Consider the following 17294-nt stretch of genomic DNA (forward strand, 5'->3'; position numbering starts at 1 on the left):
TGTCATGAGCACTCTCTCTCCCTGGTAGCAACATTAATTGCATTCAATTATCTTCCACTCTGCTCACCTCCCTCTCTCTACTCAGCCTAACTAGCTCCACCTGCCCCTGCTCTGCTCTTGTTACCTGGCCAGCTGCACTGCATTTCCCACTCACCATCCTCACCTTGCCTCACTCTGTTCTAATTACTCTGCCAGCTGAACTGCATTTCCCCACTACCTCTCCCAGTATATCAAGCCCTGGTTTTCAGCCAAGCCCTGTCAGATCGTCTTCAAACCCGGACCAGTAACCTGCCTGTCTGCGCTCTGACTCCCTGTTTGTGATACCGATCCTTTCTTGACTGTCCTTGTTCTACTGCCCCGTCTATCTCAACCTGCCTTCTGGACCCTCGACTACTCTCCGATCTTCAGCCCTTCCGGTAACTCGTTTCACTGCCTTCTGTCTCTCACCACGAGTATTTGCCCAGCCCTGATCTGTACTTCTGCCTGCCATTCATATTGCTGTTGTGTGTGTGTGTTCCCCAGGTCTCCGACCACCCAGATGAGCGTGCCCAGACGTTTCACCACCCTCAGCCCGATACGCTTCGCTCCATCACTGGGAACACACACTAAGCACTTGGACTGGACACCCCGGACATTTGGTGACCCCCGAGCACAGGTACCCACAGGAGGACCCTGAAAGACCCCTGACACCCCTGGGACTCCTCTTCCCGCCTGTAACCTTGAATAAAGAACTCTGAATTTGAACATTGCGCTCTTGGGTCCTCTTCTGTTCGTGACAGAACGATCTGACCATCATGGACCCAGCGCACTCCTGACCACGATGGAGGAAGAGCCAGAGAGGACTGCCCCTACAGCGACTGGAACGCTTCTGAGGGGACATAAATCGGATGGCTGGCCGACATCGGCTTCCTTCTCCAGCTATTCAACCAGCAGCAACAACAGTTCCAACTGCAGCAACAACAGCTAGCCCAAGCCCTGCAACTACTCTCAAGCCCGGCTACTCCACCTGCACCCCTGGTCCTTTTGTTCCTGTACCACCGATACTCCTTCATCCCTCCGCTGGAGGTCCCAATGCTGCAGGCCCGGCAGTGCTGCCACCAGATCCCCACACAGCTCCTGAACCAGGATTGGGAACCCGAAACGTTTTGATGGCAACCAGAAGCAAGTAAGACCATTCTTGAGCAGCTGCCGAATCCAGTTTGCACTACAGCCCAGGACTTTCTCAACAGAGGGAGCCAAGGTGGGGTGTATGTCATCACACATCTCACCGGTCGAGCTCGGTTGTGGGAACGGCGAAATTCGACGGCAAACCCCCAGCCTGCCTCCTTCAGTGCCTTTGAGGAGGAGATGTTAAAGGTCTTTGACTAGGCTCTGCCCAACAGCCAGAGCGTCACAAGCTCTGCTCACCATCCGTCAGGGCAATCGGACAGTGGCAGACTTCTCCATTGACTTTCGTGCACCCTGGCCAGTCAAAGCTCTCGTTTAACCCAGAGGCACTGGTGCAAGCCTTCCCTCCATAGCCTGGCGGACTATATCAAGGACGAGCTTGTTTCCCGATGATACCCGCCCTCAACGCTGATGCCGCCATTGACCTTGCCGTTCGTATTGACCGCCGTGATACAGACCCGGAGGAGGGAGAAGGGCCGTCTCAGTCAACCTGCCATCCGTACTCGGGTCGATACCGCTTCTGTCCAGCCCCCCTGCCTGTCAAGTCCCATAGCCAACTCAATCAGCCTGAGCCCAGTGGAGATTGGCCGTGCCTCTCTGACTCCCGAGGAGCGTCGGCGCCGTCTAAGCTCCAACCTTTGCCTCTACTGTGGTGGGCGAGAATCACCGATGTCGCTACTTGTCCGGCAAAGTTAGCCCGCCTACCAGGTGTAGGGGAGATCCGGGTGAGCTCACAAGCCTTCAGTCTCCCTCCATCCGAAAGACCCTGCTTCATCTCCGCGCTTCAGCTTTCTGACAAGACTCATACATTGGCCGCCCTTGTGGATTCCGCGCCGAATGCAAAATCATCATGGACCCTGAGCTTGCACAGCAACTGGGCGTGAACACATCATCCAACTGACACAACCCATTCCTGCACGAGCCCTGGATGGGCATCATCTTGGCACTGTCACTCATATCTCCGCCCCTGTGACAATCCTGCTGTCAGGAACCACCAGGAGTCCATCCAGTTTCACCTCCCTACACTCACCCTGGCCAACCACTCATTCTTGGATACCCGTGGCTCCGTCAGCACAACCCCCACATCGACTGGGAGACAGGAACAGTCCGTGAGTGGGGAAGGAGTTGTCACCAGACCTGTTTAAGGGGGCCACCCTGCCCGTTCACCGGGAAGGATCTGAAGCGCTGCCTCCGACATATCCAATGTTCCGGCCTGTTACCACAGCCTGAAAGAGGTGTTCAACAAATCCAAGGCGACATCTCTACCCCCCCACACAGACCCTATGACTGCGCGATTGATCTCCTGCCTGGCACAGCACCTCCCAAGGGTCGTCTGTATTCACTGTCAGCCCCGGAAAGAAAGGCCATGGAGGACTACATTAATGACTCTCTTGCCTCCGGATAATTAGACCGTCGTCTTCCCCCGCAGGGAGCGGGATTCTTCTTTGTCGGCAGAAGGACGGTTCTCTTCGGTCCATGCATAGATTACCGGGTCTGAACGACATCACGGTTAAGCGCTACCCACTGCCCTTACTTCGTCTGCCTTCGAACTGCTGCAGGGAGCCACTGTATTCACTAACGCTGGACCCTTCGCAATGCCTGCCATCTGGTGCGGATGAGGGAGGGAGACGAATGGAAGACAGCGTTCAACACACCAACCGGCCACTATGAATATCTCGTCATGCCCCTTCGGCCTCACCAATGCCCCAGCAGTTTTTCAAGCCCTAGTGAATGATATCCTCAGGGGACATGCTAAATACGTTCGTATTTGTGTACCTTGACGATATTTTAATGTCTCAAAGACTCTGTCAGACACAGCGCACTACGTCCGGTTGGTCTGCGCCGCCTGCTGGAGAACTCTCTTTTCGTGAAGGCGAGAGAAGTGCGAGTTCCATGCCAAGACCGTTTCCTTCCTGGGGTATGTGGTGACCGAGGCAGCATTCAGATGGATCTCACGAAGGTGTCGGTTGTCACTTCCTGGCCAGTTCCTGAAGTCTCGGAAGAAGTTGCAACAGTTTCTGGGCTTTTGCCAACTTTAGGAGATTCATCAGAAACTATAGCACAGTGGCTGCACCCCTCACGGCGCAATAACAGCACTAAACAACCGTACCAATGGACATCAGCTGCTGATAAGGCCTTCAATATCCTCAAGACATGTTTTCACTTCTGCTCCCATCCTCCAGATGCCAGATGCAGCAAGGCAGTTTGTGGTGGAGGTAGATGCTTCGGACGTGGGAGTGGGTGCAGTGCTTTCTCAAAGAGCAGCTGAGAAGGGCAAGATGCACCCCTGTGCCTTCTACTCCCGGGTCGGCTAACCCCCTGCCGAATGCAACTACGACATTGGGAACCGCGAGCTGTTGGCTGTCAAGCTCGCCCTTGAAGAATGGCGGCACTGGTTAGAGGGGTCAAAGGAAACCATTCGTGAGTGTGGACAGACCACAAGAACCTGGAGTATATCCAAAACAGCCAGGAGGCTGAACTCCGTCAACAGCGGTGGTCTCTGTTCTTTACTGGCGCTTACAATTTCACGCTCCTACCGCCGGGATCTCGCAACATCAAACCTGATGCTCTTTCCCGGATGTTTCAGAAGGACGACCACCGCCATGACAGCTCCCATTCTTCCCAGCCACTTGGCCGTAATGCGGCCCTCACCTGGGAGATCGAGAAGCAGGTCATGGAGGCTCTTCGGGACCAGCCAGGTCCAAGCACCAGCGCCCCCAACCGTCTGTTTGTTCCAGCAAATCTCAGGTCACCTGTGATTCAGTGGGGGGCACCTGAATTCCGTCTGGCCTGTCATCCCGGCATCACTCGCACCCTTCATCTGTCCGCCAGCTGTTCTGGTGGCGGGGGATGAGACTGGGATGTCCGAGAATTCATCCGAGCTTGTCCCACTTGTTAACCCCGAAACAAGACTCCCAACCAGCCTCCTGCTGGGTTGCTGCAAACCCCTACTCTCATACCCAAGAGGCCCTGGTCCCACGTTTCACTGGACTTTGTTACGGGCCTTACGCCTCTGACGGACACACAGTCATCCCCTTACCATTGTTGACCGCTTTAGTAAGATGACCCACTTCGTGCCCTTCCCAAACTACCCTCTGCTAAAGAGACCTCCCAGGTGGTCCTGGAACATGTGTTTCGTATCCATGGCCTACCCCAGGATATAGTGTCAGACCCGGGGCCCGCAATTCTCAGCAACCTTCTCGGAAGGAGTTCTGTCATCTCCTTGGGGCCACCGCCAGCCTATCGTCTAGATTCCACCCGCAGTCAACGGCCAGACTGAACGCATGAACCAGGAGCTGGAGAAGGCACTGAGCCATGTGTGGCTTCCCAAAATCCCCGGGCCTGGGCTCAACACCTGCTCTGGGTGGAATATGCCCATAATTCACTCACCAGTTCCTCCACCGGGCTCTCCCTTTCAGTGTGTCTACGGGTATCAACCTCCACTGTTTGCCAGCCAGGGAGGCGGAGGCCACCTGTCCGTCTGCTCTTGCGTGTGCCCGCCGCTGCCGCCGCACTTGCTGGGCCCAGGCTCGCACCTGTGCTCCTGAAGTCTGGAACCAGCTACGCCGTCGGTGCCAACCGACGGAGGACCCTAACACCTACTTACCGGGTTGGTCAGAAGGTCTGGCTGTCTGCCGATCTGCCGCTGCGGGTTGTATCACGGCAAGTGGCCCCCTCGCTTCATTGGTCCTTTTCCTGTGCAGAAAGTCATCAGTCCAACGGGCGGTCCGACGCTTCAGTTGCTTCCATGCGGGTCCACCACCTTCAACGTCTCCAGTCAAGCCGGTCCATGAAAGTCCCTGGTCCCTGCAGCTCCGGCGCCACCTCCTCGCGCGCCTCGTAGATGGCGGTCCTGTCTTCACCGTCCGGCGCTGCTCTCGCTCTAGGCGGAGGGGTAGGGGTCTCCAGTAACTCGTTGATTGGGAGGAGACTGGTCAGAGGAGAGGACCTGGATCCCGGCCAGGGAGGATAGTGGACCGGACCCTTATCACTGACTTCCACCGACTACATCCTGATCAGCCTGCAATCCGTAGGGGCCGTCAAGAGGGGTTCCTAGCCGTCGGCCCGCCCTGCTCCTGTCTCAGTGCCTGTCCTGTCTCCCGACCGTGACCCTCCAGCTCCTTCTGAGGATGAGGAGATTCACTCGGACCGCTCGGAGGAGTTCTGACCCGCCGCCTGGTCGCCTCCACCCTCCCGGCATGATGTTGTTCTCGGGACTTCTGGGGCCGTCCCTTGGAGTGGGGTCCTGTCATGAGCACTCTCTCTCCCTGGTAGCAACATTAATTGCATTCAATTATCTTCCACTCTGCTCACCTTCTCTCTCTCTACTCAGCCTAACTAGCTCCACCTGCCCTGCTCTGCTCTTGTTGCCTGGCCAGCTGACTGCATTTCGACTCCACACCATCCTCACCTTGCCTCACTCTGTTCCCTAATTACTCTGCCAGCTGAACTGCATTTTCCCACTACCTCTCCCAGTATATCAAGCCCTGGTTTTCAGCCAAGCCCTGTCAGATCGTCTTCAAACCCGGACCAGTAACCTGCCTGTCTGCTCTGACTCCTGTTTGTGATAATACCCTTTCTTGACTGCCTCCTTGTTCTACTGCCCGTCTATCCCAACCTGCCTTCTGGACCCTCGACTACTCTCCGATCTTCAGCCCCTCCGGTAACTCGTTTCTGCCTTCTGTCTCTCACCACGATATTTGCCCAGCCCTGATCTGTACTTCTGCCTGCCATTCATATTGCTGTTGTGTGTGTGTGTTCCCCCAGGTCTCCGACCACCAGATGAGCGTGCCCAGACGTTTCACCACCCTCAGCCCGATACGCCGCTCCATCACTGGGGAACACACTAAGCACTTGGACTGGACACCCCCGGACATTTGGTGACCCCCGGAGCACAGGTACCCACAGGAGGACCCTAGACCCCTGACACCCCTGGGACTCCTCTTCCCGCCTGTAACCTTGAATAAAGAACTCTGAATTTGAACTTGCGCTCTTGGGTCCTCTTCTGTTCGTGACAAGAATAGTTATTGCTCTAAGCCACTATGTATTGGCTCAGAGCAAGTGATTCGCATTGGGGGCATTTATTTGACCTTGGAACATGTTTTTAGAGCCACATATAATGCAAATGCCACTTAAATATGAACAAATATGAATCATTGTTAATGTTTAGACAGTTATTTGTTTTATATATCATGAATGGTTATTGACACTTTTCTACAATTACGTGGGGGACTTTTATTTTGAAGTTTTCCGAAATTCCGTGACCCGGAAGTACACACAGCACATATAAGCCTGGGATATCAACCATTCAAAGTTGGCCTTAGTGGGAATGACCATAGAATTCTATAGGAGTGACCTTACTGAGTAAAGTGTTTGTCATGGTCACCACTTAACACAGTCAAAAAGTCATAATTATGGCTAAACCCTGCCCATTTCCACAATTTATCTTCATAAAATTTGATTTTAAACCTAACCCTAACTAATGATGGCCTAATTTGATGCGTTGGTCCACCAGACCTTCCGCACATTTGGGCGGAAGTGTCTGGAAACAAGATTAGGTGTAATGTGATTAACATGACATCACTTTAGAGCGTATGTCACCCTTTATAAAGCACATGTTTATATCATATTCGACCACAGGCGGTTGGTGGCACCTTAATTGGGGAGAACGGGCTCGTGGTAATGGCTGGAGCGGAATAAGTGGAATGGTATCAAATACATCAAACACATGGTTTCCATGTGTTTGATGCCATTCCATTGACTCCGTTCCAGCCATTATTATGAGCCGTCCTCCCCTCAGCAGCCTCCACTGTTTCGACATAGTGGGTTACGTCACCTTTGAAATTGGTGATTATGTCACACAGTTATGCCACATTTATGAACCCTTAATAAAGCATGACATATGGTTATAGAAGCTTTGTAACACATGTATGTAGTGCTTATAAAGGCATTGTAAAGGCTTTATGAAGCCTTTATAAGTTTAACATAATTTAAAGCGGGACCGAAAGGGCAGTGTCGATGGAAGTTTACCTTCTTCCTTCTCAGAACCCAAGATTTGTTTACACACACGCAGTGTTCAGCTATATTGTGGGCTAGACATTAGACAATGTAGTATGTGGCCAAGAAAATTACACAGAAACATTGCAAAGGCCTGTTGGTCAACATGTGAACTTACAAGTTATCCACAGAAAATTAACTTTTAAGAAGTTTACAACTACCAGCGGGAAGCTATTATATATTAGCCTATATCATAGGCCTATATAAATAGTTTTTAAAAAATGGGATGTTATAGTTCTGCCCACCAGTGGGTTAAAGCATGGCTACTTTGACTTGAGCAGTGCTCCCGCTTTATTCAGATAGGCAAATCTGTAAATTACATCAACACTGAAAATAAATGAAATGGCATCTCCATCTTACCATTTTGACGCCACTTCTCTCTGGTGTGCGAGGCGTTCAATCTTTCATCTTGCTCACGATGCTCACACAGGCTTTGCATCACATGGAGCGAACGCGTGCACAGTTGATAAACAGAGCCAGTATCACTGCTAACTGCCACAGGGTCTCTAGAGAGTAGAGACCCCCCATCAATCAATTACATGTATTTATAAAGCCCTTTTTACATCAGCAGATGTCACAAAGTGCTTATACAGAAACCCAGCCTAAAACCCCAAAGAGCAAGCATTGCAGATGTAGAATGGTGGCTAGGAAAAACTCCCTAGAAAGGCAGGAACCTAGGAAGAAACCTAGAAGAACCAGGCTCTGAGGGGTGGCCAGTCCTCTTCTGGCTGTGCCAGTGGAGATTATAGGAGTACATGGCCATTTAGGCCAGATTGTTCTTCAAGATGTCCAGCAGGGTCAAATAATAATCACAGAAGGTGCAACAGGTCAGCACATCAGGAGTAAATGTTAGTTGCCTTTTCATAGCCAAGCATTCAGAGGTTGAGACAGCAGGTGCGGTAGAGAGGCATTATTTATGCCTAAAATAAAATACTCACATTCTCTATAGGTCTACTATACTTTTTTTTCACCGACCATTTGGATTTAGGCTACTCTACTCTCTAGGTAGCCCATATGGAAAAACAATATATTGACATATATATTTTAACATGTATTTAAGCCTTATATATACATATATTTAAATAGGCTATATGTACAAAAATATATGTACGTATTACAAAATTGGCCGTTTTCATATAAAGTTCAGCACTAAATCACGATAGCATGCTGTGGTACACTTTGAAAAGTTTGAATGAATGACTCATGACTGTTAGAAATTGCGTAATTCAAATCTGGTATTGGAATAAGAGAAAACATAATCAAGAGATTCAATCCAAGCTAAATTTATTATATGCAAAATGTATGTATGATAAGTATGATGGTTCGTATACGGGCTCACTGAAATACCACACAGGGCAGACAGAGAACTGATCCATTGTTACAGGTTCTTCTTCAAATACTCTGACAGAGATAGTTCCCGTTCTCTGCTGGGCCTATCAGGGTAGAGACTGAGCGTGGTTTAGACTTACTCAGCCAATCGTTGGCGCACAGGCTAGTCCCAGCCCCTTGGCGCTCCACTGTTGCCAGTTGTCTAGTTGTTTTGCAACTTATCCAGAAAGTCAGCACTTTTGCAGTACACGTCCTTGAGTATGATGGTTTAACAAAGAGGCAGTGTGTATGTGTCTGTGAGAAATACAAGTTCTTATCTCATCCTACCCCCTAACGTTCCTCACATGAATCACAGCTTGTTATGTGAAACAATTTATATCAGTACAGTACAAACCTTTTATGTTTAATCATTAATGCATTTTTTCTAAGCTAGTCATCACATGTAGTTACAAGAAAATGGATCCCCACATGACTGACAACTAAGAGTGTTTTCAATTATCTTTATTTTTTTCTCAAATAACTTGCTCCATTGTTGAATTGTGGCATGGGAGTCACTGGAAGGTCGCATCTGAAACACAAAATATAATGTACAAATTACATCTGTGACCTTAACATCTGTATTTGAAAATTATGTCTTTGAACATCAAATGTATCCTTACAATGCAGATTCCTTCACCTCCAGTGTCCATATTCAGACTCACAAGTTGACAGTTACCCTGTGGATAATGCAGCGACAGAGTCATTGAAACAATTCCACACAAGATGAAGAATAAATAAGGGGTTAATGTTCATGAAGACATTTTAATTTAATTGGGAACTAACTAGCTAAATGATACAAAAGTCTACTTCCATTGGCTGGGGTCTGTCCATAGGCAGCTGAGACTCCAGACCAGAAGGATCCACTGCAGGAGGGCAAGAAACCCAACCCTCACTAAAGATAGCTAAATTAGCTAGTTAGCAAGCAACACATTACTTGGCTAGCCAATAACATTTAACAATAGCTTTGGCCATTAAATTATATCTAATACATACATGACATGAACTTAATTTTTCAAAACAATTCTTACCTTGGTCAGTCACACTGCATACTGTTGGCAAGCTAAAGGAGGAGCTAACGTTAGCTATCTAGCTAGCTGTGTTAGCAAGCTCGATGAAAACCATTGCTTGCAGTTGAAGAAATTATTACCCACCAGGTTAAAAACATATTAAATGTTATGAATGTATAATCAACTAAAATGCCAATATCCACGAGAAAGCTTTGTGGCGGTGACAGCTGCTCTCTTCTTCTGAAGAATAAATTCTAAATTGTAATGGGTGCTCTGTCGGGCTCGGGAACATTTGAAATTGTGATTGACAGCTTAGGTGAAAGATATTGTAATATATTTAAAAATATTTGTACAGATATGTTCTACGTTCTATTGTCTTTTTGAAATAAACACCTCATTTATTTTTTTACTACGTTTCATAAGTGGCAGGTAGGCTACACCTCAATAGCTGCAGAATGCATTTTCAACTACAACTCAATTATCCAACTTTTGCATGCAAAATGTCACTTCGGGAAAATAATGCTAAGGTACCAGAAGTCAATAGAGACTCAACATTATCATCGGGGTAGAGAAGGTTGTGAGGTGGTAGTGTGTATTTTACACATATATTAAAAATATATATTTACATATATTTTATTTATTTATATATTGGATAAATAAATGTCCCCAATATATTTAAATACATGTCTATTTTTATTTAAATATATTCCAATATATAATTGTTCCGTATGGGAGCCTAGGCCTATATGTGCACCATGAGTGAGGCCTTTCTAATAATATTAAATGAGTGTAAATGTTTATTTCCAGGAAATCTCTTTCCTATCCTGAGACTTTTCTATGGGGGTTGAACCCTTCTAATTCCCCCGGGTAGAGGGTGCTGTAATGGGGGAGGAGGGAGGGGGTTACAGGGGGCTGGGGTGCGTTCAGCTAGAATAACTTCATCCCGTGATCTCGCTTTCTCTCTCTCTCTGAACACAGGCCTTAAAATATGCTTTTCTCCCCCATGATCTCTTTTCAGCCCTAATAGAGTAGGTTATGGTAGATGTGAGTTAGTAAGAGGCTTGTTGTATATTGACTGGATTATTAGTGAGCTCATGACGCACTGCAGCAGTAGTTAATAAAACAGTTTTTTTTTTAACCGCTTTCTATTCTAAAACCATGTATAAAGACGGAGTGGTGGACAAGAATAACAGAAAAGATTTTATACCTTATTTTCTAGGACTAGTTTTAGTTTTATATTGCACGGTTCATCTTGTGTCTTTCACTGCAGCAGCAGCTCAGGAGGACTCCCATTCCAACAGAAAGCGCCGGGCGTTGGGTCAGTGTTTCTATCTCTCCATCAACCGTGATAATCAATGATTTCAAGCCAATAAATGGTGGCAATGTTTGCGCAGCTAATAGCGGTGACTAATTGAGAACAAATTTCCATAGCGTTCCTCATAAGAATAGGCACAATGTTGCCACAGTGATCATTCAGTAATGTTACATTTATTCAAAAAGCCTATCATTATGTTAGTGTAGACTGTTACTTTTTTTTCACTTCAAATGTTTATTTGTATTGTATATGTTGTTGTTTTTTACTGAGTTTGTAGACTGTTACTTTCTGTAACTTAGACAACTCTGTGTGTGGTGTTCCAGAGAATGAGACAGAGTGTATTACAACCCAGTCGTCTGAGTTTCCAGAGGGGTTCTTCACACTACAGGAGAGGAAGGATGGAGGACTTGTCATACACTTTATGATCATATTTTACATGCTGCTGGCAGTTGCTATAGTCTGTGACGACTACTTTCTACCTTCCCTAGAACTTATCAGTGACCGTAAGTTATCTGTGTGTGTATGTATTAATGTGTGTGTGTGTGTGTGTGTGTGTGTGTGTGTGCAAGTGTGCAAGTGTGTCTGTGTGTTAATGGCAACATCTCTTGGTCTTCTTTCCAGGTCTGGGTCTGTCTCAAGACGTAGCAGGAGCCACCTTTATGGCAGCAGGCAGCTCTGCTCCTGAACTGGTCATGGTACATAAGCTGAAACATATGCACAACATACAATTACTATGATTGCTGAGAATACCATAGGAACTGCACATCACTACAATCATAATCGTCATCATCATCAAGTGTTAACAGCTGTGTGTGTGTGTGTGTGTGTGTGTGTGTGTGTGTGTGTGTGTGTGTGTGTGTGTGTGTGTGTGTGTGTGTGTGTGTGTGTTGTCTTACCCAGGTGTGTTTGTGACAAAGGGAGACATCGGTGTGAGCACCATCGTAGGATCAGCTGTCTACAACCTCCTGGGGATCTGTGCTGCTTGCGGACTCCTGACCAAAGTGGTATGTGTACACACACACAGAGAGATTATGGGAAGCCTTACCTAACCATAAAGAGCTGTGTGGTATAATAAGCATCCATTCCAGCCAGGGGAAGCTTTAGTAGGTCAAGGAGGGGAGATGATCATCTACATTGTTTTGTCGTGTAAACTGTTATGGTGTGTGTGTGTGTGTGTGTGTGTATGTGTGTGTGTGCGTGTGTGCGTGTGTGTGTAAGGCCGGTCCTGGCCGTTCTGCCACCCTAGGCGAGACAAAAAAATAGCCCATGTTGAAATCAGGTTCATTTTCGGTTCTGAATGAAAGTTCAAAATACGTCATTTATAGACGTCTATGTTTGGGCCATATCAAGGCTGGTCCAGAGCGGACCAAAAACGAATGTCCATGGACATGGAAATCAAGGCCGGACAGGAGCAAAAACAGACGTCTAAAAGGCTTACTGAGTATAGCCTACAGTGTCGCCTGAAATTACATTTTAGGAATGCCATCTATGTGGTAGACCTACCGTTTGTAAAACACAAAAAAATACAGCCAGTCTGGACAAGACCAAAAAAAAGAAGTCCAAAATACTTCAGTCCGTGCTTACTGGGGTGTAGCCTGCCGTGTCAGCCTGCTATGGAATTGTATGAATGTCCATCCATGTGGTAGGCCCAACGATTGTAAAACAGGTCATTGCATTGGCTTTATTAGTCCTGATTCCTGTGATTTGGCTATTTAAGCTCTGAATATCAGCTACCCAACTTTATCAGGAGTTATCTTGAGCCTATTTGCAATGTGTTTACACAGCGGGAAATGCAGAAGTATTTTATTTTTCGCTATGATCAGCTCGTCAAAAGTGTACGGATCCGAACTTGAAACCACTGATCATGACAATTTAGCCCACGGAGAATCTCCTGGACAGCAGTTGTGAGTAGCCTGATTGTCCACACCATATTGTCCATTTTACTTTGACCTGTCCTGTTTTTAGGATATGTTGTTTGATCGCAGTGCTAGCTGTGCCACTAGAGATCCTGGTTCGAATCCAGGCTCTGTCGTAGCCGGCCGCGACCGGGAGACCCATGGGGCGGCGCACAATTGCGGCCAACGTCGTCCAGGGTAGGGGTGGGAATGGCCGGCAGGGATGTAGCTCAGTTGGTAGAGCATGGCGTTTGCAACGCCAGGGTTGTGGGTTCGATTCCCACGGGGGGCCAGTATGAAAAAAATTATAATGAATGCACTCACCTACTGTAAGTAGCTCTGGATAAGAGCGTCTGCTAAATGACCTAAATGTAAAAAGTTTCTGTCTCATTACATTGTCATACATTTTATCTCCAGCCTGTAGGCTACAGAAAAGGCCACATATTCTTTCTACCATATCCTATATCAGCTACATGATTTATGCTAGATGATTTTTTGAACGGAATGTTAGTGGAGCGCCGCAGCGATGCGTCTCTCCAACAGCTCCCTGGAGAGGCGCGCTGGGAATTGACAAAATACATATTTTGCGTCTCTGTCTTTGAAAAACTGTACACCACATCAGCACTCACCAAAAACGCCCATATGCCACTGGTTGAGAGAAATTGTCATTGTTTTTGGGCAGAATTATGTGAGGTTTAATGTGTTGCTCGAGGTGGGTCTTTGTCAGTTTAGCTCAGCGTGGCGGCCCTGTGTGTGTGTACTATACGCTGTAAACAGTGTGTTTTCTGTCCTAGGTGGGTCGTCTGACCTGTTGGCCTCTGTTCAGGGACTGTCTAGCTTACGCCATCTCTGTCTCTGCTGTTATAGCCATCATCTCAGACAACAAAGTCTACTGGTGAGTGTGTGTGTGTGTGTGTGTGTTAGGGTTAGGAGCTAGGGTTAGTTTTAGGGTTAGGTTTAGGAGCTAGGGTTGGGTTTAGGGTTAAGGTTAGGGTTGGGGAAAATATGATTTTGAATGGGACTAAATTGTGTGTCCCCACAAGGTTAGTTATACAAGACTGTGTGTGTGTGTCTGTGTGGTGTAGGTGTGTTGTAGGGAGTGCCTTGTGTGTGTGTTTGCAACAGTATAACTTTTCCAGGACAGTGGAATTTTTACATGAGGAAGTCAATGAGAACATAATGTATTATACAATAAAGTTAAAGTGCCCTGTGTGTACTGGTGAGTATCTGTGTTCAACTCCACTTCCTCAATCTCAGCACATAGTAACACTTCAAAGCCCAGCGGTGTGATACTAATAATCTAAACAATCATCCTGGGTACACAAACGTCCTATTTTATTACTGCCGGTTACAGAGTCACAATCAGTTCTAATGTACAAGTGATTGTATTAGATTTTTATTAGCATTTAACTCTCCTCTCCCCTCCTCTCTTCTCCTTTCCTCAAATCTGCTCACCGCTCTAATCTTCTCCTCTCCACCTCCCCTCCCCTCTCCTCAGGTATGATGCGGCCTGTCTGTTGTTGGTCTATGGGGTGTACATCGTAGTGTTGTGTTTTGACCTGAGGATCAGTGAGTGTGTTCTGAGGAGGTTCAGCCCCTGCTGTACCTGCCTGGGGAAAGGTTCCGAGGAGCACAGCGAGACACAGCCATTGGTCGACACCACTCTGAGGGTCCACAGACGTTCTAGAAGCGACAGCGGAATCTTCCAGGATGATTCAGGATACTCACACCTTTCCCTCAGTCTGCACGGCCTCAATGAGATACCAGAGGGTAGCTGATTCGATCTGTCACTCACACACTCACACTCACACTCACACTCACACTCACACTCACACACACACACACACACACACACACACACACACACACACACACACACACACACACACACACACACACACACACACACACACACACACACACACACACACACACACACACACACACACACACACATCCCTCTGGTAGATGACACATTGATGCCATGCAGACTGAGAAAGGGGTGTGTGTGTGTGTGTGTGTATTCCAGACCACCAGAGTGTGTTCTCGATGCCAGAGAACGACCTGAAGCGGATCCTGTGGGTGCTGTCCCTCCCGGCAATCGTGATTCTATACCTGACGGTTCCAGACTGCAGGAGACGGTTCTGGAAGAAATGGTTCATGTTCACCTTCTTTATGTCCGCTGTCTGGATCTCAGGCTTCACATACGTACTGGTCTGGATGGTCACTATCGTAGGTAAATATATGTACACTGGTCTGGATGGTCACTATCGTAGGTAAATATATATACACTGGTCTGGATGGTCACTATCATAGGTAAATATATATACACTGGTCTGGATGGTCACTATCGTAGGTCAATAAATATACACTGGTCTGGATAGTCACTATCGTAGATAAATATATATACACTAGTCTGGATAGTCACTATCGTAGGTAAATATATATACACTGGTCTGGATAGTCACTATCGTAGGTAAATATATATACACTGGTCTGGATGGTCACTATCGTAGGTAAATATATATACACTGGTCTGGATGGTCACTATCGTAGGTAAATATATATACACTGGTCTGGATGGTCACTATCGTAGGTAAATATATATACACTGGTCTGGATGGTCACTATCGTAGGTAAATATATATACACTGGTCTGGATGGTCACTATCGTAGGTAAATATATGTACACTGGTCTGGATAGTCACTATCATAGGTAAATATATATACAGGTCTGGAGGGTCACTATCGTAGGTATATATATATATATATATATATATACAGTTGAAGTCGGAAGTTTACATACACCTTAGCCAAATACATTTAAACTCAGTTTTTCACAATTCCTGACTTTTAATCCTAGTAAAAATTCCCTGTCTTAGGTCAGTTAGGATCACCACTTTATTTTAAGAATGTGAAATGTCAGAATAATAGTAGAGAGAATGATTTATTTCAGCTTTTATTTCTTTCATCACATTCCCAGTGGGTCAGAAGTTTACATACATTCAATTAGTATTTGGTAGCATTGCCTTTAAATTGTTTAACTTGGGTCAAACGTTTTGGGTAGCCTTCCACAAGCTTCCCACAATAAGTTGGGTGAATTTTTGGCCCATTCCTCCTGACAGAGCTGGTGTAACTGAGTCAGGTTTGTAGGCCTCCTTGCTTGCACACACTTTTTCAGTTCAGCCCACACATTTCCTATAGGATTGAGGTCAGGGCTTTGTGATGGCCACTCCAATACCTTGACTATGTTGTCCTTAAGCCATTTTGCCACAACTCTGGAAGTATGCTTGGGGTCATTGTCCATTTGGAAGACCCATTTGACCAAGCTTTAACTTCCTGACTGATGTCTTGAGATGTTGCTTAAATATATCCACATAATTTTCCTTCCTCATGATGCCATCTATTTTGTGAAGTGCACCAGTCCCTCCTGCAGCAAAGCACCCCCACAGCATGATGCTGCCACCCCCGTGCTTCACGGTTGGATGGTGTTCTTCGGCTTGCAAGCAACCCCCTTTTTCCTCCAAACATAACGATGGTCATTATGGCCAAACAGTTCTATTTTTGTTTCATCAGACCAGAGGACATTTCTCCAAAAAGTACGATCTTTGTCCCCATGTGCAGATGCAAACCATAGTCTGGCTTTTTTATGGCAGTTTTGGAGCAGTGGCTTCTTCCTTGCTGAGCGGCGTTTCAGGTTATGTCGATATAGGACTCGTTTTACTGTGGATATAGATACTTTTGTACCTGTTTCCTCCAGCATCTTCACAAGGTCCTTTGCTGTTGTTCTGGAATTTATTTGCACTTTTCGCACCAAAGTACGTTCATCTCTAGGAGACAGAACGTGTCTCCTTCCTGAGCGGTATGACTGCTGCGTGGTCCCATGGTGTTTATACTTGCGTACTATTGTTTGTACAGATGAACGTGGTACCTTCAGGCGTTTGGAAATTGCTCCCAAGAATGAACCAGACTTGTGGAGGTCTACCATTTTTTTTCTGAGGTCTTTCTTTTGATTTTCCCATGATGTCAAGCAAAGAGGCACTGAGTTTGAAGGTACTTAGTGTATGTAAACTTTTGACCCACTGGAATTGTGATACAGGTAATTATAAGTGAAATAATCTGTCTGTAAACAATTGTTGGAAAAATTACTTGTGTCATGCACAAAGTAGATGTCCTAACCAACTTACCAACACTATAGTTTGTTAACAAGAAATTTGTGGAGTGGTTGAAAAACAAGTTTTAATGACTCCAACCTAAGTGTATGTAAACTTCCGACTTCAACTGTATATACACATACACAACCAGTCAAAAGTTTGGACACAGCTACTCATTCAAGGGTTTTTCTTTATTTTTACATTGTAGAATAATAGTGAATACATCAAAACTATGAAATAACACATATGGAATCATGTAGTAACCCTTTGCCTTGGTGACAGCTTTGCACACTTTGGCATTCTCTCACTTAAAAAAGATGAGAGAGGCCTG

The 17294-nt window shown here is 46.5% G+C and overlaps 1 protein-coding gene and 1 long non-coding RNA gene across 2 annotated transcripts; one reads left to right on the forward strand and one right to left on the reverse strand.

The window, feature by feature from the left end:
• Positions 1-9038: 9038 nt before the first annotated feature.
• Positions 9039-9875, reverse strand: LOC121584815. The gene is made up of 3 exons (XR_006003764.2): positions 9621-9875; positions 9213-9455; positions 9039-9121 (listed from the first exon to the last, which is right to left on the reverse strand). It is a non-coding gene; the product is annotated as an uncharacterized LOC121584815 (long non-coding RNA).
• Positions 9876-10589: 714 nt separating this feature from the next.
• Positions 10590-15045, forward strand: LOC121579706 (sodium/potassium/calcium exchanger 5; the record flags this gene model as incomplete). Its single annotated transcript, XM_045220695.1, has 7 exons — positions 10590-10917; positions 11238-11417; positions 11536-11610; positions 11806-11918; positions 13604-13704; positions 14308-14579; positions 14839-15045. Coding segments are annotated over exons 1-7 (1108 nt in total), but the record flags the coding sequence as incomplete, so codon positions are not given.
• Between the last annotated feature and the right edge of the window lie 2249 nt (positions 15046-17294).

Source organism: Coregonus clupeaformis, unplaced genomic scaffold (assembly GCF_020615455.1).
Source record: "Coregonus clupeaformis isolate EN_2021a unplaced genomic scaffold, ASM2061545v1 scaf5048, whole genome shotgun sequence".
Classification (NCBI taxonomy): Eukaryota; Metazoa; Chordata; class Actinopteri; order Salmoniformes; family Salmonidae; genus Coregonus; species Coregonus clupeaformis.